Source organism: Jatropha curcas, chromosome 2 (genome assembly GCF_041381405.1).
Source record: "Jatropha curcas cultivar XTBG-Jc1 chromosome 2, XTBG_Jcur_1.0, whole genome shotgun sequence".
Classification (NCBI taxonomy): domain Eukaryota; kingdom Viridiplantae; phylum Streptophyta; class Magnoliopsida; order Malpighiales; family Euphorbiaceae; genus Jatropha; species Jatropha curcas.
This window is the reverse complement of record NC_143152.1, coordinates 2589941-2613105: the sequence shown is the minus strand read 5'-3', so window position 1 is coordinate 2613105 and position 23165 is coordinate 2589941. Positions and strand designations below refer to the sequence as shown.

At 33.9% G+C, this 23165-nt stretch overlaps 1 protein-coding gene across 7 annotated transcripts in view; it reads left to right on the top strand.

Annotated features, from left to right (window-relative positions):
• ABCA1 (ATP-binding cassette A1) overlaps positions 1-22547 on the top strand; it is a 37436-nt gene extending 14889 nt beyond the window's left edge. For 6 of the 7 annotated variants that reach the window (XM_089718579.1, XM_089718581.1, XM_089718582.1 and 3 more), the window contains 23 exons: positions 76-260; positions 1832-1886; positions 1989-2060; positions 2416-3123; positions 3251-3429; positions 7943-8153; positions 8749-8832; positions 9571-9612; positions 9710-9806; positions 11134-11261; positions 11352-11456; positions 12314-12460; positions 14135-14398; positions 14491-14623; positions 14868-14947; positions 15038-15145; positions 15498-15648; positions 16618-16754; positions 16853-16927; positions 17077-17380; positions 18679-18812; positions 20731-20789; positions 20884-21284. In XM_089718579.1, coding sequence (XP_089574705.1) covers positions 76-260; positions 1832-1886; positions 1989-2060; positions 2416-3123; positions 3251-3429; positions 7943-8153; positions 8749-8832; positions 9571-9612; positions 9710-9806; positions 11134-11261; positions 11352-11456; positions 12314-12460; positions 14135-14398; positions 14491-14623; positions 14868-14947; positions 15038-15145; positions 15498-15648; positions 16618-16754; positions 16853-16927; positions 17077-17380; positions 18679-18812; positions 20731-20789; positions 20884-20965 — 3540 coding nt within the window. In that variant the 3' untranslated portion in view covers positions 20966-21284. Of the gene's footprint in view, positions 1-75; positions 261-1831; positions 1887-1988; positions 2061-2415; positions 3124-3250; positions 3430-7942; positions 8154-8748; positions 8833-9570; positions 9613-9709; positions 9807-11133; positions 11262-11351; positions 11457-12313; positions 12461-14134; positions 14399-14490; positions 14624-14867; positions 14948-15037; positions 15146-15497; positions 15649-16617; positions 16755-16852; positions 16928-17076; positions 17381-18678; positions 18813-20730; positions 20790-20883; positions 21285-21579 lie in introns of those variants that run through there. The other variant, XM_089718580.1, reaches the window with a different exon arrangement.
• Positions 22548-23165: the final 618 nt, after the last annotated feature.

The following is a 23165-nucleotide window of genomic DNA, read 5'->3' as shown; positions in this document are numbered from 1 at the left end:
AGGCATTTTATTTTCAATGAAATTTGTCTTACTTATTTCTATCTATCTATCTATCTATCTATCTATCTATCACAGGTTATAATTCTGGATGAGCCCACTAGTGGAATGGATCCATATTCAATGCGGTTGATATGGCAGCTAATCAAAAAAATAAAGAAGGGAAGAATAATATTACTGACTACCCACTCAATGGATGAAGCTGATGAACTCGGAGATCGGATAGCTATCATGGCTAATGGATCTCTGAAATGCTGTGGAAGGTTAGGTCCTTTAAACCATCATCCTAGTCTGTTATTCACCAAGAGATCTTGCTTTTGGAAGTTACCAGGAAAGGAGTCAAATATCTGGTTTGAATATATACGTTTTCCAAAAAACTAATTTTGGATATGATAGCTTAAATTTTTCATGCAGTTTCATATATTCTCCCAAATAAATGGAGCCATGATCAATCTTTTGGCAAAGAAATATATTAGAAGTTTTCCCATTTGCTTAATTGTTTTGGGATTTTAATAAATTTTTATCATTAGGTTATGGTTTGCGTATATGACATTGAACATTTCATATACAGAATTCTAATTTGAAGGGTGGATTAATATCCTTTGGAAACTGCATTACCCACTGAATAAAGCTACTTTAGCCTATTGTTTGTGACTTCATGTTTCTGCATTGAACTGTGTTTTCAAGTATAAATTCTTTGCTACATTTTTTTTTTCTTTTTAATGTTAAAATTTACGTTGTAGTACTTGATCATCACCCATTGTCTTTTATTTTCAAAGTTTAAATGGGTATTTTAATTAAGCATGTCTGTCTTATTGTCTTGTTAACAAGCATTATATTTATCATGCAAATGATTGAATGAAATACGGAAATTGAGAACTCTAACTCAGTGTAACTTTTTCTTGAAGCAATCAAATGGCTGACATACTTTCTATGCTGGAAGGGGTTAAGACATTTAATTCTTAACTATCAACCATAATCTTTTTTTTTTTTCAAAGTTTAAATCAGAACTTTAATTAAGCATGTCTGTCTTCATGTCTTGTAAACAAGCATTATATTCATCATTCAAATAATTGAATGAAACATGGAATTTGAGATATCTATCTCAGTGTTACATTTGCTTGAAGTAATTCAAATGGCTAACATACTTTCTGTGCCACAAGTGGTTTAGAGAAAATGGAGAAGAATTTTGTTTTTTCATTAAATGTTATGAGGGAATGCTTTTTCCTTATGATGCTTTTAGTAAGTTGGCACATCAAAGAGAGCTCAGATTCCAAATGAACAAGTTCACTTGAAAAAAATACATAAGGAATATTGTTCAGAGGTTCTTAGATAAAGGGGGTGAGCTTTATGAAAGCAGTGATTGGACAGTTTGAGTTCTATCTCACTTTTGCTTTATCATTGGGGATTCAAGTTTAATGGAGGAGATTGTTTACTCTTTTACTGGCTAGATTAGATGTTACTGAAGGCAGGGACCTACATAGAAGAGATTGAAGTAAATGTATCATTATATTGGTGTTTTTGGCCATGAATTGTTCAATTATTTATAGAAGATAGTCCACTGAAGAGTCAAAACTTGTCTTAGATGAGGAATGAGTGACTAAAGCACTCAGCACAAATCTATCTTTTTTAGTAGCTATTTTTTTGACATACTGCAAATGATATAGATGTGGAGTTACTTGGAATTTTCTACTTTCATTGTTTGAATCACATGTTTAAATTTGAACATGCTCATTTATCTAAAAGTACAAAATATTGTTTGTTGTATGGTCAGTCTCCTTACAAAATAATTAGCATGTCATATCATTCATAGTTGAATACTTGTTTTTAACAGCTCCCTATTCTTGAAGCATCAGTACGGGGTTGGTTATACTCTTACTTTAGTGAAGGTTAGTCCTATTTGTGATGATTTAGCCGTACATCTTCTTGTATGTTCTTCTCTTTTTTATATAACTGGGAATGACCTTGTTTTTAACATTATGTTCTTTCAGTCTGCTCCTACTGCTTCTATGGCTGCTGATATTGTTTATCGTCATATTCCATCAGCAATATGTGTGAGTGAGGTATTCATCTAAATCTTTACACTCATCAATTTGGCATCTTTGTTGCATGTGTGATCTATGTATTTTTTGTTGTCAAAGCCAATGCCAAACACATTTATTGCTACTTAGAAAAAGGGTTCCTCATTTGTATTTACTATATTTTTGAAAAATTTTATCTTTATTTGTGTACACAAGAGAATGTCATAATGCATGGTATATTGGATTCCAAACTCAATTAATAATTCTTAACATTTTTTTTTGGATACGTTGTCGCTTTATTGGATATTGACATGATATGAGCTTAATCATAGATTGTCATTTATAATTTACAATTGCACTCTTGATCTTCCTTTTTAACTTTCATATGTGATACCAGGTTGGAACAGAGATTTCTTTTAAGCTTCCTCTGGCATCCTCCTCATCCTTTGAGAGTATGTTCAGAGAGATTGAAAGTTGCATGGGACTATCAGTCTCTAACTCCGGAACAAATAATAATGGGAACAAAAACTATCTTGGAATTGAAAGCTATGGCATCTCAGTCACAACCCTGGAGGAGGTATTTTTGAGAGTTGCAGGATGTGACTATGATGAGATTGATGGTTTCAAGCAAAGGAACAATATTCTCTCACCAAATCCTGTGGTCCCTACTGCTTCTCAAAGTCATACCTCGAAAAGAGTTTTAGATTCCAAACTTATGGGAAATTATAGAAATATTATTGGTGTCGTATCTTCCATAGTGGGGAAAGCCTGTGGTTTAATGTTTGCTACAGTTTTTAGTTTCATTAAGTTCTTAGCCATGCAGTGCTGTTGCTGTGATATTGTTTCAAGGTCAACATTTTGGCAACATATTAAGGCATTATTTATAAAAAGGGCAATATCTGCTCGGAGAGACCAGAAAACCATCGTTTTCCAGCTTCTAATTCCTGTTATCTTCTTGCTTTTTGGTCTCCTTTTTCTTGAGCTTAAGCCACATCCTGATCAGCAGTCCATTACCTTGACAACTTCACATTTTAATCCTCTTTTAAATGGAGGTGGTGGTGGTGGTCCAATCCCTTTTGATCTGTCAAAGCCCATTGCAGTGGAGGTCTGTTAATTATATTTATCTTCTTATGATTTGCTTTTTTGTCATGTTCTTGCCTTTGTAGTAGTTTAATATTATTGGCTATAAACTTACATTTTGAGAGCTTCAGACCCTTAAAACTTACATGCAGGTTGCAAAATATATTGAAGGGGGTTGGGTCCAGACCTTTAAAGAGAGTGCGTATAAATTTCCTGATTCGGAGAGGGCATTAGCTGATGCTATAAAAGCAGCAGGGCCAACATTGGGACCAATTTTACTTTCAATGAGTGAATTTTTAATGTCTAGCTTCAATGAATCCTATCAATCGAGGTATGTTAACATGAATGCTGAACTATTTCATTCTCTCAAGACCTTGCTTTCTTTAAACTTCATGTGGATATTACAGCTTCATTGTTTTTGTGCTTTTCTCAATCAATGTATTAGCAATTCCAGTTCTTCTTTTGCCCCTGCTAATAAGTTATAATTAGGTGGATTCCTTTTTTAGTGTTATATATTTTACTAGAAATAGAGGGAACTAAATAGCATAGAAGGAATCAAAGGAGTAGAAAAAAGCTTGTATTTAGCATATATTTCCTCTCATGAAGCTACACATGGTTTCAAATCATTGAATGGTTGTGTCCCTAAAGCAGTTTATTGCGGACATTTTTTCTAGTACCTTTTATTTTTTATTTTTCTGGGGCATTAAATTTGTAATCGGATGTAGAAATTAAAGGAAAAAATATTATTTTTTTTATTTCTTTCAATTGTGTTATTTTTTCAACCTCTACTCCACTATATATATACAAAAAATTGTTCCAGTATAGGAAGTAATCTAAATAGGAATAAGCCTAAACTAGGAAACACAATCTTTACACTAATTAGGAATAAACTTAAACTAGGAAATACAATATTTACTTTAATCGCAAAGATTTCAACACTCCCCCTCAAGTTGGTGCATAGATATTACTCGTGCCCAACTTGCAAACTAAAGGATGAAACGACTTGCTATGCAAACCCTTTGTGAAAACATCAGCTAGTTGCTCTTTTGAAGCTATGTAGGAGACACTTATAAAACCTTTAACTATCTTCTCTTTTATAAAGTGACGATCAATCTCTATGTGCTTAGTTCGATCATGCTAGACTGGATTATTCATAATACTGATGGCTGCTTTACTATCACAAAATAAGGATATATTTATTGTTTCAACCAACTTTAACTCTTCCATTAATCTGCGCAACCATAGAAGTTCAGATTCTCTGTGCCATAGCTCTATATTCAGCTTCTGCATTGGACATTGCAACAACAGCCTACTTCTTGCTTCTCCATGTGACTAGGTTTCCTCCAATAAAAACACAATAACCTGAGGTTGATCTTCTGTCATCAAGGGAACCAGCCCAATCCGCATCTGTATAGCCTGTTATTGCTAAATGGCCATGTTTAGAAAATAAAAGTCCTCTACCTGAAGCAGATTTTAAATATCTTAGAATCCGATGCACTGCTTCTAAGTGAGACTCTCGAGGGTCATGCATGTACTGACTCACTAAACTTACAACATAGGCAATATCTGGTCTAGTATGGGCAAGGTAAATCAATCTCCCGACCAATCTCTGATGCCTGCCAACATCAACTGAACTTCCCACTCCAGCTTGAAGCTTATGATTAGCTTCAATAGGTGATTCTGCAGGTTTACATTCTATCATACCAGTTTCTTTAAGGAGATCAAGATGTACTTTGTTTGAGAAATAAAAATCCCTTTTTCTGACCTAGGAACTTCTATCCCAAGGAAATATCTTAACTTTCCCAAATCCTTAATCTCAAACTCCCTAGCTAACAAATTTCTCAAGTGAGCCATTTCTTTTTCATTATTTCCAGTCATCACTATATCATCAACATAAATAATAAGCAATGCGATCTTATCTTCATGATGTTTAATGAACAAAATATGATTAGCATCGCTCTGACTATACCCAAAAGAAAGCATAGCTTTACTAAACCTTTCGAACCGTGCTCTCGGTGATTGTTTTAGCCCATATAATGACTTCTTCAGCTGACAAACTTTTCCTCTGGTTTTGTCATCGTCAAATCCAGGAGGAATCCCCATATACACCTCTTCTTTCAAATCACCATGTAGAAAAGCATTTTTAACATCAAATTGATGTAACTCCCAGTCAAGATTGATTGCACGAGACAACAAAATTCTGATTGTGTTCATCTTGGCTATAGGGGCAAATGTTTCCTGATAATCAACTCCATAGGTCTGACTGAATACTCTGGGTACTAATCTAGCCTTGTACCTCTCAATTGAACCATCTGCCCTATGTTTAACTATGAACACCCATTTACATCCAACTGGCTTCTTTCTTGGTGGAGGAGTTACAAGATCCCATGTCTCATTTTTTGCCAAAGCTCTCATCTCCTCAACCATTGCAGCCTTCCATTTTGAGTCCTGTAATGCCTCTTGCCAATCCTGCGGTTTAGAAACAGAAGAAACATACAAAACAAAGGGTCTATAGGAAGGGAACAAAGCATTATAGGAGATAAAATGGGAGATGGAATGTTTACTGCATGTTCTAACTCCTTTTCTAAGAGCAATAGGAATATCAAGGTCATTGTCAGAAGGACTGAAATCAAGACTAGAATGTTTAGTGCATGAACTTTCTGTTGCAATTCATACCTCTGAGCTTAGTTTCTAGTTTGTGAATACGTCTGTGAAGCAGCATCCCATATCTTCTTAGCTGTATTAAGAAGCAAATATCCTCAGGAAATAGTTGGCTGCACGGAATTTATTAACCAAGTCATAATAAGAGAATTCTCGGATTTCCACTTGTTAAAGGTCGGATCTGTCGAAACTGGTTTAGTTGCTCCACCATCAAGGTATCCCTGCAAACCTCTAGCTTCAATGAATAATAAACAAGACCGAGACCAAGCCAAGTATTTAATTCCATCTAACTTCACCGGATTAATATGAAGTGAGGGGTTCCCTGAGTGAAAAACCATATCTACTTTCTTTCCGTCAACCATATCTTAAAAAAAAAAAAAATTTAAACGGCAGCAGTGGTAAAAGAAAAAAGGCAACAGTGGTAAAAGACAGCAGCAATGATGGAAAGGGAAAAAAAAAATTCCAAAAAAGGCAAAACTGGCGTTGAAGAACCAGTAGGTCTGAGTTGCCACACCAAGTTGAGGTCGCCGGAACAAGAATCGTCGACGGAGCTCGCCGGAAACAGCCGCACGCGCTGGCGCATGAAGAACAGTCAGAATCTTTTTGAGGCGCGTGTGCACACGTGCGTGGTTGGACGGCGACGTGGTTCAGACGGAGTGCCGATCGGCGGTTTTTCTTCCTTCTGAGACGGGCGGTGATGACCAACTCCCACTTCTGGTGGTGCTGTGTGTATCTTAGACCACTTTGCAAAGTGAAACCATTGCCGAAAAAATTCACAGCGATAGCTCTGATACCATGTAGAAATTAAAGGAAAACATATGTTTTTATTTCTTTCAATTATGTTATTTTTTAAACCTCTACTCCACTATATATATATATACAAAAAATTGTTCCAATATAGGAAGTAATCTAAATAGGAATAAATCTAAACTAGGAAACACAATCTTTACATTAATTAGGAATAAACCTAAAGTAGGAAACAAATATTTACTTTAATCACAAAAATTTCAACATCGGATATATTCTTTTAAATATAGTGCTTGTTGTCTTTTCAATTGCCTTCAGTACAATCACTCTTTTGATTGGGTCCACTAATGTTATGACTTAGAATATGTCAAAGAATTTGGATATCTAAAGGGAAGATTTAGATGAACTTTTATGAATTTGGATATGTAAACAAGTTAAAGATCTTACTAGATATTGATGTTATTATGAAACACTTGCATTGATGTTGTTATGAAAACGATGGATCATAGCCGCAAGGTAGGGGTGGGTATTTACCGAAAGACTAATGGTTAATGATGGCAATAATGGATTTTTTTGCTCTCTTTCTTTTGTCATTTTTTTTTTTGTTTGGACTTGTAAGAGCACAAAACAATGATAATGAAAAATGGCTCCTCATCCCTTTAATTCTCTAATTAATTTTTTTGGTTAAACAAAGAGAAAGTCAAGAATAAATATAGGGTAAAAAAAAAAAAAATAGAGATGCACTAGGAGGATTGATAATTCTTGATTGTTTTTTCTCTTTTCCCCCCAATTTCACTCAAAATTTCATTTGTACTATTCAACTTAGGTAAGCCTAAATCCCAAACTAGTTGGGAGTCGGCTATATATATTCACGTCTTTCATTCCACTCGGTTAAATGATGCATCTTTAGAAAATTCTAGTGTCATTTTTCTGCTCTTTCCCTTATCATCTTAATCCTATCCTTTGCCTTGCTGCATCTAAACTATCTTTTATGGTGCATTTCCTAAGATGCACGTTTGCGAACCATCTCAAATCTTCATTTTCTCAACTTTTTTTTAATAGGCTCTACTTCCATTTTCATATGAATGCATTCAGCCCTTATTGGTCCATCCTTATGTTCTTGCATATCTATCTAATCATTCTTATTTTGCCTCAATAATCTTGTGAATGTATTGTTTCTTCACTTCCAATGAGTGTTATTTTCCTTATTTTATATGAGAAACTTCATAAATACAAGATGTATGTATATATGCTTGTTCAAATGTTTGTTGCCCTAGATGAAACACTGATATTGATATCACTTGTTAAGGTAGTGCTAATTTCTGCATGTTGTACTTTTTCCCCAAGAGGAGCAGCTGAAACTCCATGTTGGTTGTGTTGAACTTGTTAATGCAAGATATAAGGTTTTGTTCCATTTTAATGTAAATCCTGTGCAGATATGGAGCAATTATAATGGATGATCAGAATGATGATGGAAGTTTGGGATATACAGTTCTACATAATAGCTCTTGCCAGCATGCTGCTCCTACTTATATCAACATAATGAATGCTGCAATCCTTAGGCTTGCAACTGGTGACAAAAATATGACAATTCGAACACGCAACCATCCTTTGCCAATGACAAAAAGCCAACACCTGCAACGACATGTATGTTTGCTCTTTCAAATTTTTGCAAGCATTTTATAAACTTGTTATGGTAGAAGCCATGATTGAGCCATATGGTTAGTTGTTTATTATTGATCTGAGATGCATTGCATTAAAAATGATACCCACATGATTACATAGAGTAAGAGGCCGAAGGGGGAGGACAATTAAATCATCAATGGAACAATTCTTATTGAGGATAATATTGATTTATTGCATATAATTTACATATTACATGGGAATTCATGCTTATATTAGTGTCTTATCAATGTCTCTCTCTGATACTTTCATTTGGTTAATGTGTCTTTGATACCATTTACATGATGTGGATTCATACATCTAAACAAGATTGCTTTCCGACATGCATATTTGACTGTGTGTGTGCTGCTTTACAAGTGTACGGGTGTCCTTATAGTTTGTTAAGCATGGAATTATATTCTAAATATAAGTGTGTCAATCCTGTCTTTTTATTAAATTTAAAATTATGTAGATCTTTTCTTGATCTAGCAGTGCCTCAATGCGTGCTTTTGACATTTTTGAGACAATTCATTTAGACATTCATGAACTTACAACTTGAATTATCATGTGAATTATGTAGGATTTGGATGCCTTCTCTGCTGCTGTTATTATTAATATTGCCTTCTCATTTATTCCTGCTTCATTTGCTGTCGCCATTGTTAAGGTAATATTTTCTGAATGCTACTCAAATTGTTTGCTGTAAGTAGTTTTCTTTATGGATTGATATGTATGGTATAACTCCACTTGATGGACATGTGGTAAAGTCACTATCAAGACAATAATGATAGCACAAGTATTCACATTATTTGTGTCATTTATCTCTGGCAATAAAAATAATGTCAATATGATATTTTTGTCGAGAGATCCTATAATTTGGTTCTTATATTTTTCTACTCTCTGTGCTTATTGGATTTCTTTCTTGATTCCACTGAGCAAATGAGGTTGAATACCCAGACCATTTGCATTTCCCTAGGTCACATTACACTTGTTTTCCTTTACAAAGGTCATTGTGTAATTGTGAAGGTTATTGGCCATAAATAAATCTCGGTGGAACCATGTCTCATTAGTCCTGACACAGTATTTCTTCCTTCTTGTACATTCTTCCAATGTTACCTATTTTTCCTGAATGTAGAGGGTTTTACCTTGGTTGTAGATCTCCTCATCAGGTTCCACCACATATCTGCCATGCACACAGCAGTTGAAAGTTTCTAATTTTCTCCTTTGGGTTGCCTGGCTCCAATTCGCTAACTGATGACGTCTAAAACTTTTTGTCTGACTTGTTAGACTTGGATTTCTTCATACCAATCACATTTTATTTATCTGGCATCAATATTTTCATAAGAGATCTATGACATCATTATTATTTTCATTATATTGATATTACCCATGCTATTCGATCCAGGAACGTGAAGTGAAGGCCAAGCACCAGCAGTTGATTAGTGGGGTATGGTTTGCTCTTTACCATATAGGTCAAATTAGCTTGTAAATTATTTTGCAATAACTTTGAACTTTGGAAAGTATTAACAATCTGCTATTCTCAGGTGTCTGTACTTTCATATTGGGCTTCTACATACATTTGGGACTTCATCAGCTTCTTATTTCCTTCATTTTTTGCAATAGTTCTCTTTTACATCTTCGGTATGTTCATAGTATTTTTCTGGTCTATACATTTCATATGAAATTAGATCTTATGAATTTTGCTTCAGGTAAAATTTTTGCTCCTGTTTTTTGGTTAATATAATGGATGGAACGTTTAAAGCTTGATAGTTGGTGCTTATAATGTTAGACAACAACTAGTAGTTCAAATTTTTTGGGCAACAATTTTTATGTAACATTTGATAATTTATTTTCATTTGAGGGTACTAAAAATCCCGATTCAGGTAATCATTTAATTGGTACTTCGAAGAATCAGGAATTGCCATAAATTCTTCCTCCATCCGAGCATGTGTTGGATGAATAGGCGGCTGATGTAGAGTTTCAGACAGATTTCAAGTGTCTTGAGTGTTTCAGACAAGATCTCTGTGTTTTATGTGGTCTTTTAATTTGAGTAACAAATATTTTCAGGAATACCCTCTCAAATTTAAACCTAGGTTCTGTATTTCCACAAGTTCAATTGCTTTAACCACACTGATGATTCACAAATTGGTTTATATTTTAGAGGTTTGGCATCCCAATGGGCCCTTAGGTCTTTGATTACGGCAAACACACATATGTACTGATTTCCTGATGCAGAACTATTGGGAGAGGACTATTTTTATAAGAGAATGAAAAATGAAGATTGATGGATAAAACAAAGAGCAAATTTTTCTTAGTGATTGATGGGGGAATAAACAAGGGGCTACTTATTTTGTCTACTTGGCATGCATAGAAACTAGGAAAGAAATTTAAGATAGTTGCCTCAATATATTATGTTATGTCTCTACTTTTCTTCTTCTGCTAGAAGACTCCAGTATATCGAACACTTAAAGTTTGATAGAGAAGGCCCTCCTGTGATTAGATATTTTAAACTTACATATTGAACGTTACCAAATAACACCCTTTAAGAAGCCCCTGAAGCATAAATGGCATATAGAGTTTTCTCTCATTTGAATTGGTAGCTGTAACTTGAATCCTAGCTTCCCTCTCGATCAAATAAGACAAAGCATCATAACCTTATAACTTTCAAGTTTCTTTTTCCTAGCAAATTTGAACATAATTTACTGCTGTACGAGATTTCCCTTCGCATTCAAATAACCAACTCCTGTACATTGGTAAATGGTGTTCAAGTTTAATACCATTTCTGCAGGTTCTTCTTCTTAATGATAAAGATCAACCATTCCAAAAAGGAGAAAGTCACATTTGTTCCATTAACTGCATCTAATAGTTCCTGATTTAATGCATGTTAAAATTGTGACTTACTTTTTTTAATATGATGTATACATATATATGCGCTTTAGCCTCATCACAAGTTAATTTGGGGCTGCAGGTCTGGATCAGTTTATTGGAAGAGATTGCTTCTTGCCTACACTTCTCTTGTTTTTGGAGTATGGACTAGCAATTGCATCATCAACATATTGCCTTACATTTTTGTTTTCTGATCACACTATGGCTCAGGTAGCACAATTTTCCGCTGCATTATGTTTCTCTGACTCATCAAATCATTAGAATCTGACCATATTGAATGAAACATTTTCTATATTGCAGAATGTAGTTCTGTTGGTCCACTTTTTTACCGGACTGATTCTTATGGTTTTATCATTCATCATGGGGCTTATACAGACAACAGCAAGTGCAAATAATTTTCTAAAGGTTAATTTTCTTTTTTTTGCTGTCAGATGCTTTTCTATTGAGGAAATACATTACTTTAATTCTCAATGTCATTAATTTGAAACTGATAAAATATTAGATGTGTGCATAAGCATAAAAAAAGGGATTCAAAAAAGAAAAAAGAAAAAAAGAAAGAAGACATGCTCTGGGACATGTAACTATCAAAATCTTTTGCAAGGATTCCATATTTTTTTATCTCCTTGTACGCTTGTTATTTTTCATTACCATAAAGGCCTTTCTCTAGGATAAACTTGTGAGAAGTCTTTTCCTTTATTCTTGACAATCAAATTTTGATTTCCTGATTCATTCTCTTCCAATTTGAAGTTGCTTGAGACATTGTTATCAACTGAAAAAGTTACAATGCATTACAATTTTGCAGTACATCTGAATTTTTTAAACGAGGGGGTTGTTAGAGCTTGAATTTCTAATATCCTCCATTACGAGGATTTTCATGTATGGTCATCAAAATTCATCATGAAGGTCACCATAGTCTGGTTCATATCAGCAAAGTCATTTTACTTTGATCTTCTTTAAATAAGGTCAATACTGTGGAAATTTTTCCTGAGATATAATCAAAGTTTTTGGTATGATGATTAAGAAAGACATTTCTAGAACATGTACAATTATTCCTTAGGAAAATGCTGTGTGCAGTTTCTAAAACCTATCAAACCATACTAGAATTTTCACTTGTTTGTACTGTCAAACGATAGATGAAATCCTATTAAATGAGGTAATACTGACTTCATTGGAGTATATTCTGGTTTGCCTGTTATTGTTCTTTTTCGCACACACTAGATTTATAAGAGCCATCTTTACTGGCTTTTTGTATTATTTTGCAGAATTTCTTCAGAATATCACCTGGGTTTTGCTTTGCTGATGGGCTGGCTTCCCTGGCTCTTCTGCGACAAGGGATGAAAGATAAATCTAGTGATGCAGTTTTTGATTGGAATGTTACTGGTGCCTCAATTTGTTATCTTGGCATTGAGGTTACTGTCTTTCTCCATTGCTTTTTTACTATATTAATTTTTCGTTGATAAGATTCTTTTTCTTTTGGGGTATACTGGAATAGAAGTGAGCTACATAATAGAGGGGTAGTTTTTCCCTTTCCCTTAAAACCCTCCTCTTCATGGAACCTGAGATCTTCTGATGGAAATCTTAATCTTAACCAATGGTGTTCCCTTGGTAACTATTAATAAGATTTTACTGGTGCTTAAGTATACTCTGAAAGAAAATGTTGATTTGTGTTACTTTTGCCGAATTTTTTTATTCAATATCACATAGACAATAGTTACAACTCTATTTATACCTAGGGAGTCTATGTAAATTTCTATTCTACCCTTTACACTTAACATTGGGCTCATAGAATAAAAAAACTATATACAAGACAACAGAAAAGCTCTCTGCTTTGGAAGGTTCTTGGATTTGAATTCAAGCTGTATCTTTTCATGCGGATGACCAACATTGTTAAACCTTGATCACTTACAAAAGTGATCTTTGGTGTAGTTTTTCTTTGAATCTGTCTCATTTTTAGGTGAAATGTACTTGTCCCTTGCATATTAGCATACTCAGACTGTCAATTATATATGTGAGCCATCTGTGATTTGGTTGTTTGTTAAGGATTGAGATATATAACGGGGGAAAAAGAAACAATGAAGTAATAAAGGAAACTCGAAAACGATGTGTTCATTTGAAATAGCAGTGTATATGCAGGACAGAACCATGCATGTGCTCTCTTTCCTTTTTAGGTGCACATAAAATAAAATTAATCAAACTTACACATCTTCTAAGGTGATATCGTGAGTCAGGAGCTTGCTTGAGGGATTTGTGATTTGTGGCTAAAAGCTAGAATTAAACCTTTTATTTTAATAGCCATCATTACAATTTGAACAGGAATTATCTCTAAATTGTTCCAAATTTTTTTATAGATTTATTTGCACAAATTTAAATTCGACAGGTGCTTTGTTTTATTTAGTTGTTATATCCCTACTTCTCTGTGAAAGAAACAACAGTTTTTACTGTGTGTGCATTTCATTATGCATCAAGCTTAATCTGACATTTATGCCTCTAGTATAGTTATGCTATGAATGCACAAATGTTCTGTTTCTTTCTTCACCTGCTGCCTACTCTCTTTCTAGTGGTCTGGGGTGATGGGGAGGGCTGAATTTAATGAAGACAGGAGAAGAGAGAGAGAGAGAGAGGGGGGTGGGGGGGAGGGGAAAAAGGAGGGGGTTATTGTGGTGTCTAGATGTGGGTCGTTACTGATTAGGTCTGTCTTCAATCAATATCTCACTTCTACATGAAGCTGTATTAGTGGAAGCTCTAGACCACAAGTGTGCCATTTCCATACTTTTTTAAAGAGTCAAATCAACCTGAAAGTTTTTGTGGACCGATGAAATTTCAAGAAACAAAGCTATCATATTGCTTTTACTAAGAATTAAATATTATAGAATGTATGTATCCATGACTTAAGCTTTTAAAGATTATTAAGGAACCACTCTACCTAAACACTTTATCTATTAATTTGACACTTCTTGAATAGTTTTTTATCTCTGACAGTTTCTTTTAACAAATTTAAGTTATAATTAATTTCTTACAGTTTCTCTTAATGCATGTTTAATGAAAATGGAATTCACCTGATATAATATTCTTGCTTGTGATAGAGCATTGGTTACTTTCTCCTGACAATTGGGCTGGAACTATTGCCTTTTCACAAATTTACTCCAGTTACAATCAAGCAGTACTGGAGGAGTTTTAGAAATCTCTGGCACGTTTCTTCTTCAGGCTATTCAGAGCCCCTTATTAATTCTCAATCAGAAGCTGTTTCACTTGATTTTGATGAAGATATAGATGTGCAAACAGAAAGAAAGCGGGTACTTTCAGGGTCTGTTGATAATGCCATCCTTTACTTGCGTAATCTTCAGAAGGTATTTTTTCTTCTCTGGCTTTGATGGCATTTATACTAAAGTAATGGTATACTACATCAGCATTCTCTTTTAACATTTGTCGGCCATTTTAGGTGTATCCTGGAGGAAAACATGGCAGAAAAGTTGCTGTGCGTTCGTTGACTTTCTCAGTTCAACCAGGGGAATGTTTTGGCTTTTTAGGAACTAACGGAGCTGGGAAGACAACTACTCTATCAATGTTATCTGGTATGCAATGATGTGTGACCAAGATATAATGATTGCATATATGAAGAATTCAAACTTTCCTAATTTTTGTCTGCCTTTTTAGATTGTAACACTTTGTGAAAGCATTTGTTTATTGGAAGGACCCAATTCTTTTACACTGAAAAAATTGGTGATAGTTGATTATATCACTGAAAATCATACTAGACCTATTTTTTGTTCAAAATTAGGTTGAAGAACTGTGTTTGTCCTTTTTCAATTGTTGCAGGAGAAGAATTTCCAACTGATGGAACTGCTGTTATTTTTGGCAAAGATATACGTTCAGATCCCAAGTCTGTCCGTCAGCATGTATGCTTTAAGCTCTTATATCAAACCATCTGTTTTACTATGAATTACTGAAAATCTAGCTCACTTTTGTGTTGTATCAATCACATGCAGATTGGATATTGCCCTCAGTTTGATGCTCTCTTGGAATTCTTAACTGTCAGAGAGCATCTTGAGCTTTATGCAAGAATAAAAGGAGTTGTAGATTACAGGGTGGATAATGTATGTGTAACATTTTGAAGTTCATAATTACTGTATCTTCTAGTTCGTTGATAAATTCTTTAACTTGCTGCCTGAAATTTTGGCGTTCATACTTCAACATGATGTTAAATCTGCATTGGACTTGATTCATCAAAGTTTGGCCAGCGTATTTTTTTTTGTGCTTTTGATAGTTTTGAGTGAATTGGTAATTGATGTAAACAGCACATTCGGATCAAGTTGCTGATGGCATAAACTCCATCCCCCCCCCCCCCCCCCCCCCCCCCGGGGTCTCCCTATGTCATGTGCTCCACTGCTGCTGCTATTTTTGAGTTTGTTGCATGACTGATCTCCAATGCATCTACTTTCTGAGCAGGTTGTGATGGAAAAGTTGGTGGAATTCGACTTGTTGAAGCATGCCGATAAACCATCATTTACGCTTAGTGGGGGAAACAAGCGAAAATTATCTGTTGCAATTGCAATGATCGGGGATCCTCCAATAGTAATTCTTGATGAGCCATCTACAGGTAAGCATGCTGATCCTTCTCTGAGTACCTCAGTTTCAGGGAAGAAAAAGAGAAGTAAAAGGAAAAAAGAAGGCAACATAATTGGTTCTCCTGTGGACATGCATTTTTTTTTTTTTTTAATTTCAGTATTTCCTTTCAGTTCTACATATATATATCAGAACTGTTCATCATGCTTCTAGTATTTTGTTAAATCTGTAGGTTAAGAATATAACATTGAACTTGCAGGAGAATAGGAAGTTTAATGTAGACATACAATGACATAGGATAAAACAGTGAAAAAGGATTTAGCAGTCTTAGCACATAGCCCTAAACAGGTTAGATTGGAGGAAAAGGATCTATTATAGCCAACCCTAACTACTTTGGGATCAAAGGTTAGTTGAGTTGAGCTCACTGGATTGATTATGTTGAGGCTTCTAGACCTTGTTGTGAACCTCAAGGTTCTTGTTTTCTAAATATAATAGTTACCAATTTAATATAATATTGTAGAATATGCATATAATAAAGTCATGTAAATTGGGAATTTTTTTTGAAGACTCAGAATCTAATATAAGATGGAGGGATGTGCCTTTCAGTCATAGTTTGGATTCTATGCATCTATAGCCAATGGAAAACAGAGCTGAAGCTGGAGTAACAGTTTACTTCAACTAATTATATGGTGTGATCATTGAAGATAGTACTGATTGAACTTTCTTGTAAATTGATTTGCCGTACTGTATCATTTAATACTATTTTTGTCACTTGCATTTTGAAGGATGCTTTGACTATGCTTAATCAACTTTCTATCTCCCATCTCGCTTGCATTAATTCTAGAATTTATCTTCTTATTAATCCACTGTTCATGAAAAAAAATCTTTTATGAAATGGTTTTTGAAATTATTTTTGCTCAAAAAAGCATTATATGTTGTTTGTCATTTTTTTTGCTTTTCATGATCTCAGATAACTGCTTTGCTGATTTTTCAATGATTTCAGGTATGGATCCTATTGCCAAACGGTTCATGTGGGAAGTGATATCCTGCTTGTCTACTAGACAAGGGAAGACAGCAATGATTCTTACCACCCACAGCATGAATGAAGCTCAGGCACTGTGCACCAGAATTGGAATAATGGTACCAATAAACTTGGACATCAGAAGCTTTATGCACATGAATACGACTGCTGACTTTTTTTTTTTTTTTTTTTGTCTTCTTTTCTGATCGTTTTGAAGGTTGGAGGCAGATTAAGATGCATTGGAAGTCCCCAGCATCTGAAAACACGATTTGGGAATCACCTTGAGCTAGAGGTATAAAATGACTTGTTTTCCCTTATTTTATTTAAGATTCAAGATGAGAGATATTAGAGGTTAATCATCACCAGCCACCCTTTTGTAGAGGCATGTTTACCAAAAATTTTGTGCATAATCTTATAACTAAATTTGGTATGTGGCCTCAGGTTAAACCCACTGAGGTTAGCTCCATGGCCTTGGAAAACCTTTGCCAAATTATTCAAGAGAGGCTTCTCAATGTTCCTTCACATCCAAGAAGCTTACTTGATGACCTTGAAATTTGCATCGGGGCTGTTGACTCCATCACATCAGAAAATGCATCAATGGCAGAGATCAGCCTGTCACAAGAAATGATATTATTGATTGGACGTTGGCTTGGCAATGAAGCAAGAGCAATGACACTTTTACCTTCAACACCTGTTTCTGATTGGGTTTTTGGTGAACAGTTAACAGAGCAGTTGGTTCGAGATGGTAACTATACCTACATTTGATATCATGTCTTCTTATTTATCTTCTAGTTCTTTTGTCTTCTCATCATTATTTATGTCTTTGGTATTTACTTTCTAGGTTTTCTGCATTCTTTGAAACTTTTTCATCTTTGTTTATACATTTTTGAGTGTTTGTTGCATAAGGAAACAAATTTTGTTTTTTTGTGGTCCTATTAACATGATAGCAAAATATCTTTTTTCACCCAAGCAGAATGGACTTTCATACTGTAAAATATGATTCAAGAGACGGGGAGTTTTCTCATAAACTTGGTTTCAATGATCAAGTTGTAGCTAATGTCACATTGTTCCTTTTATTCTTTTCCCAATATAGTTTCCAACATCTGAAATCTTTATTTTTACATCTATAACTGTTTAATGAAATCTAGATATGTGTGCTGTCTTTTCCGATCTTCGTATAATATACCAACATCGTAGAAAAATTTGAGTTGCGATCAACTTCAACAAATTTTTTTTTAAAAATTTCTTGTTAATCATATTTAGATATTCTTCTGTTACCCCAAAACAGATAGATTTCTTGTTGGGAATGGCATTGGGGTGAGTTCTTGTCCTTTACCTGTTCACTCCAATTAAATTTTACCCCAAAAATTTCTTGTTTTCCTTTTCTTCATTTACTTATAAAACACGATGCAAAATTAGTGGCCAAAAGAGCGAGTTATGTTTACACTATAAAATTTAATGTAATTTCAGAATCAGTTCAGTCTCATGGTGGGGACACCATATATTCATCCCGCCTTTTCCCTGGTTTATGACATTTCAGGTTTTCCTTGAACCGAAATTTGGACAACCATTCGGTATCGGCGTGCCAGATTTACAGCTGAATTTCCACATCTATGTTTTGTTCCTTTGATAAGAGATGCTTCTCGTGTTTACTTTCAACGCTTATATGTTGTTTTGCACTTGATTTCCTTTTCTTCATTTACGTATGAAACATGATGCAAAATTAGTGGCCAAAAGGGCATGATATATTTACAATATAAAATTTAATGTAATGTCAGAATCAGTTCAATCTCATGGTGGGACACCATATATTCTTCCGGCCTTCTCCCTGGTTCATAACATTTCGGGTTTTCCTTGAACCGAAGTTCTGACAGGCATTCCATATCAGCGGGCCGAGTTTACAGCTCAATTTTCATATCTATCTTTTGTTTCTTTGATAAGAGATGTTTTTTGGGTTTAGTTTCTATGCTTATATGTTATTTTGCATTTGATTCATGATGAAATTTATGCACATTTTTACTTCTTGTTTGCATTTATTTATAGGTGGGATACCATTGCCAATATTTTCTGAGTGGTGGTTAGTTAAAGAAAAGTTTTCGACTATCGATTCATTTGTGCTGTCTTCATTTCCTGGTGCTACAATTCAAGGTTGCAATGGATTGAGTGTTAAATATCAGGTAAAATCAATAATGCACAAAGTTGCACATTACTTTTGTTATATTATTTTGCATGAATTTGTCAGTTGTGTTGTTGGGAGCAGAAAAATCTCGTTGTAGTATTAGTTCATACTCCAACTTTGTATGTTCTAAGTGACAACATCCGCCTTTTTCTTTGTGGATTTTTCTTACCATCTTTCATTTCTTCATTTCCCATGGTAGAGCACTTTGAAATATTGAATGGTAAAATATATATAACCAAATCTTGAAAAAAGTTTTTCTACATAATCACTATGGCAAAATGGTTGATGAGGAGGTTCTAATATAATGGACGAATATATATGCAAGATTAAGGGATTTGGGTTAAAAACTGATGAGTGGAAAGAAACAATGAAGAAATTAATAACCTATGAAGAGTTTAATCCATACCGAAGACAGAAACCTGTATTAAACACGACCATGTTCTTCGAAGTGTACAGGGTTTATTTTCTTAGAAAGCAAAATCAAATCAGAAACCTCATGAGTTCCAAACATATAAAACACAGGATAAAGTTTTTCAAATTTTCTGATGGTATTCAGGTGTTCATTGATTTGATTAGAGCAGATTGGAAACAAAGGATTCATATAGCCGACCCTATCTAGTTTGGGACTAAGGCTTAGTTGTTGTTGTTGTTGTATTCAGGTGTTTATTTACCAAAATCCATATATTTGCATTACTTGCAATATTGGTAATTTGATAGTAGAATTCAGATTTTATGGATCTTAAATAGCTTATTAAAAAAAAATCTAGTTTATTTCACTTGGATGGAACAATGTGTAGTTTTTGTTATGCAAATGTTTGATTGATAGTTTATTTGGGGTATATTGATCAACAACTTTGTGAATGGTACCATTATTTATCATGTACGAATATGTGGGAAAATACAGCAATTTGGTGGTTTTTGATTGTCATTCAAACACTTCAAGTGTTGATCTTTAGGTGTGCCTAAGAAGCTGTTGGCATTTTGGTTATCGAACACTTCAAATGTTGACTTTTAGGTGTGCCTAACAGGCTGTTGGCGTTTGCTGTTCTATAGGCATTGATCTTGCAATATTATATGCTTTCAATTCATGCATATGTGGGCTCAGTTTCACCTATAGTTCCTCAACTATCACTTGTGCACATCTGTTCCTCGATTTTAATTTGTTACTTATCACTCAGCAAACATTATGTTAAGGATTAGTTGTAAATAGAACTCTGTTAGGAGTTAGATTCCTAATAGGTTTATAGTATCTTGTATGTGTGTATACATGTATGTCCCTATTGATGAAATACAAGCAAGAAAATATTTTTCCACAATAAATTCACACATTTATTTGTAAATTGTAATAATAATATTTTTTATCCATATATCCCTTATGACTTGGATTTGCTTGGGCATTTTTGAATTTTGTTTTAAATAAAAATATTGCTACCTAATCATATCTACTGCACTTTTTCCCTCTATCTATTCATAAATGTTTCTCTTGCCACTGCTGAAAAATTCAACTACAATTTATGGAGACAAAATCAATTTGCATCCAAAAGAAAAAAAAAAGAAAGAAAAGGTCAAAGAAAACTTCTCTCTCATGTGCACACAGAGAACTGCAAGAAAGAGGAGTTATTTGGTAGAGTTCATAGATAAACTTAGAAAATACTTTGATAATTTTTGTTAAAAAGTTAAATATAATATGACGCAGCAAGTTTATATCAGAACTTCGATAAATATTTGATTGTAGTCAGGCATGAGGGATATTAGTGTTACTCAAATTAATGTGTACTGAGTTAACGTACATAAATGATGAGATGAAGAACGGCAGGTGAAAATAAACTTGCATTCATATGGGCTATGTCCACTTCTGTATCAACTGTCAAGTCAGTCCAACAACCTGAGTGGTTGCTGATCTATATTTTTTGCAGCTGCCATACAGAGATGGAATCTCACTTGCTGATGTTTTTGGACACCTGGAGCAGAATAGGTGAAAATAAATTAGTGCTTTTCTAATTCTTGTTAATTTCTCTTTTATTTTTTTCCTAACCTGTTCTCATTATCCCTCCATTATCATACTTCAGAAATCAACTGGGTATAGCTGAATACAGTATCAGCCAGGCAACTCTGGAAACCATTTTTAATCATTTTGCTGCAAGTTCTTGAGGTAACTTCTATTTCCTGAACACTAATTCTGTATCCCTCTTTATTTTTTTTAGAGGGTTCTTACGAGACAATTTTCCCTTCCATAATTTTATTTTATTTTCTTTTTCTATGTAAGAAACAGAAAACAAACAACTTTTGGTAATTGTAAATATGAATTAGAATTGTACATAGCATATTGAAAAACTTGTACAAGTTCACCAATGTTGGAATGCTTCAGGGAATTTTTCTTTTTCCCTCACATTCACCAATGTTGGAATGCTTCAGGGAATTTTTCTTTTTCCCTCACACGTAATGAAATTGATATGATCTTTTTTGTTAATGATATATTCAATGGAATATGCAGCTCTTGTTTCGGATTGACAATCTCATTTCATTATATTGCGTGCCTTGCCATGTGATATATTAATAAACGAGAATAATAAGAATATATTAATAATTAAGAGGTATGTTAATGATGCTTGTTATCACACTCGTAAACAAATTAAGGCAGGTACAGAATAGGTTTTCACTGCAATATTGGTTCATCCACTTCTATTGAAGTCTGAACTGCAAGCATAGCCTTACATTTGCCTCATGGAACAAGATTTTTAATGGATTAGTCATTACTTGTGCAGTGCTGAGGGTGGTGGCAGTCAGGGTTGGGACAGATTTTGCGAAATCTGAACCCAGGGTCAAGGTTTGGAATGAGTTTTGCTGAATCCCAACCCGGCTGGTCAAGAAAAGAGTTACTTGTACAGTTTCGAGTAGGGCAGGTTGTGTATTTTTTTTTTATTTTTTTTTTTTTGATAGTTATATTAGTGCTGGAATTACAGCCATAGAGCAGCAATTTATACTGCATTAAAAATATCACTGTAGGATTAGGATACCATGTGTAAAAATTTGCTGAAGCATTGGATACCATAAAAGAATTAAGTCTAGAACTAAGCTTATAAGCCCGTTGGACTTTGGTCATGGTTCATATTCCATCATGATATGTTGATGAAATTGAAAATTTTAAATCGGTTTGGTTCGGTCGGTTTTTGGTTCAGATTGTGAAACATTTCCTTTTCAGCAAGGGTTGCATGGCTCATTTTTTCTTGTTTTGCTGCCTGTATGAAAATATCACCTGTTCGTCTAAATTTTCTGAAGAGTTATATATATTTTTTTAATAAACTATGGAGTCATGTTTTTGCTAGCATGAAAAGGTCTAAATGCCATTATTCATTACAAAAATATTGTTATTATTTCAATTACATATCTCTCTTCTGCATACATTCCAAGTCCATTTTTCACCTTGTCCCTTGATAGTCCTCCAAATACAGATCTTTGAAGAGGTCATGGTAGATTGCTTTTTGGTCATTCCTTTATTTGATTGCCTAAAGTCTGAGATTAGGTAGGAAAAATGGGGGAATAATGTATATGTCGTCCTATTTTTTTTAACGTTGAAGTATTGGTGTTGGTATTTCTCTTTACTATAAATTCCTTCTGCTCTATCTGTCACCGACCCTAATAATTGATGTTGAAACATTCAAGATTTTTTTTTCTATGTTTATTTTTTTAAATGCAACTCACTAATAATAATAATAATATGAAGAATTACAAATATTCGCGTAGATTAGATATAGAATTTTACTATTAGTAGTTAACATAGTTCGCTGATCTTTTAACGAAATAAACCTTTTGAATAAACGAAATTAAAAAAATATAATATTAGATCTTTTCGCTTGTTTGGAGTTGATTTTCATAAAAGATTTAATCTTCGTAGTAATAAACTAGTCCGTTAATTGATTTGATCGATAAAATAATAATTCACATATATGGATTGCTTTTTTAAAATTTTGCAATAAAGGAATAAACCGTATTAGTAGATTTAAAGTTTTCAACCAAACAATAACAAAAATAAACAAAAAAAAACGCAAAATCTATTATAAGAAAAACAGATTTGAGTTTGATTAAACTTTACAAAACTTTTTCATTTAAGATGTCTTTGTCACTTGGCATACTCTCTTTGTTCATCATTTTGTGTTATTCGTGGATAGTATCTGTTGTTTTAAGGAAATTGAGAAATATTAATTAATTTTTCAATTCACGTTTATCTATATTAAATACTTTTAAGACCTATTTTATTACGAATCAGCTGAACTAAACGCTGTAGTCCAAAAATATATTAACAAAAGGAAAAATAAATGATAATTTAATAAATTGGACTAATACATGATAT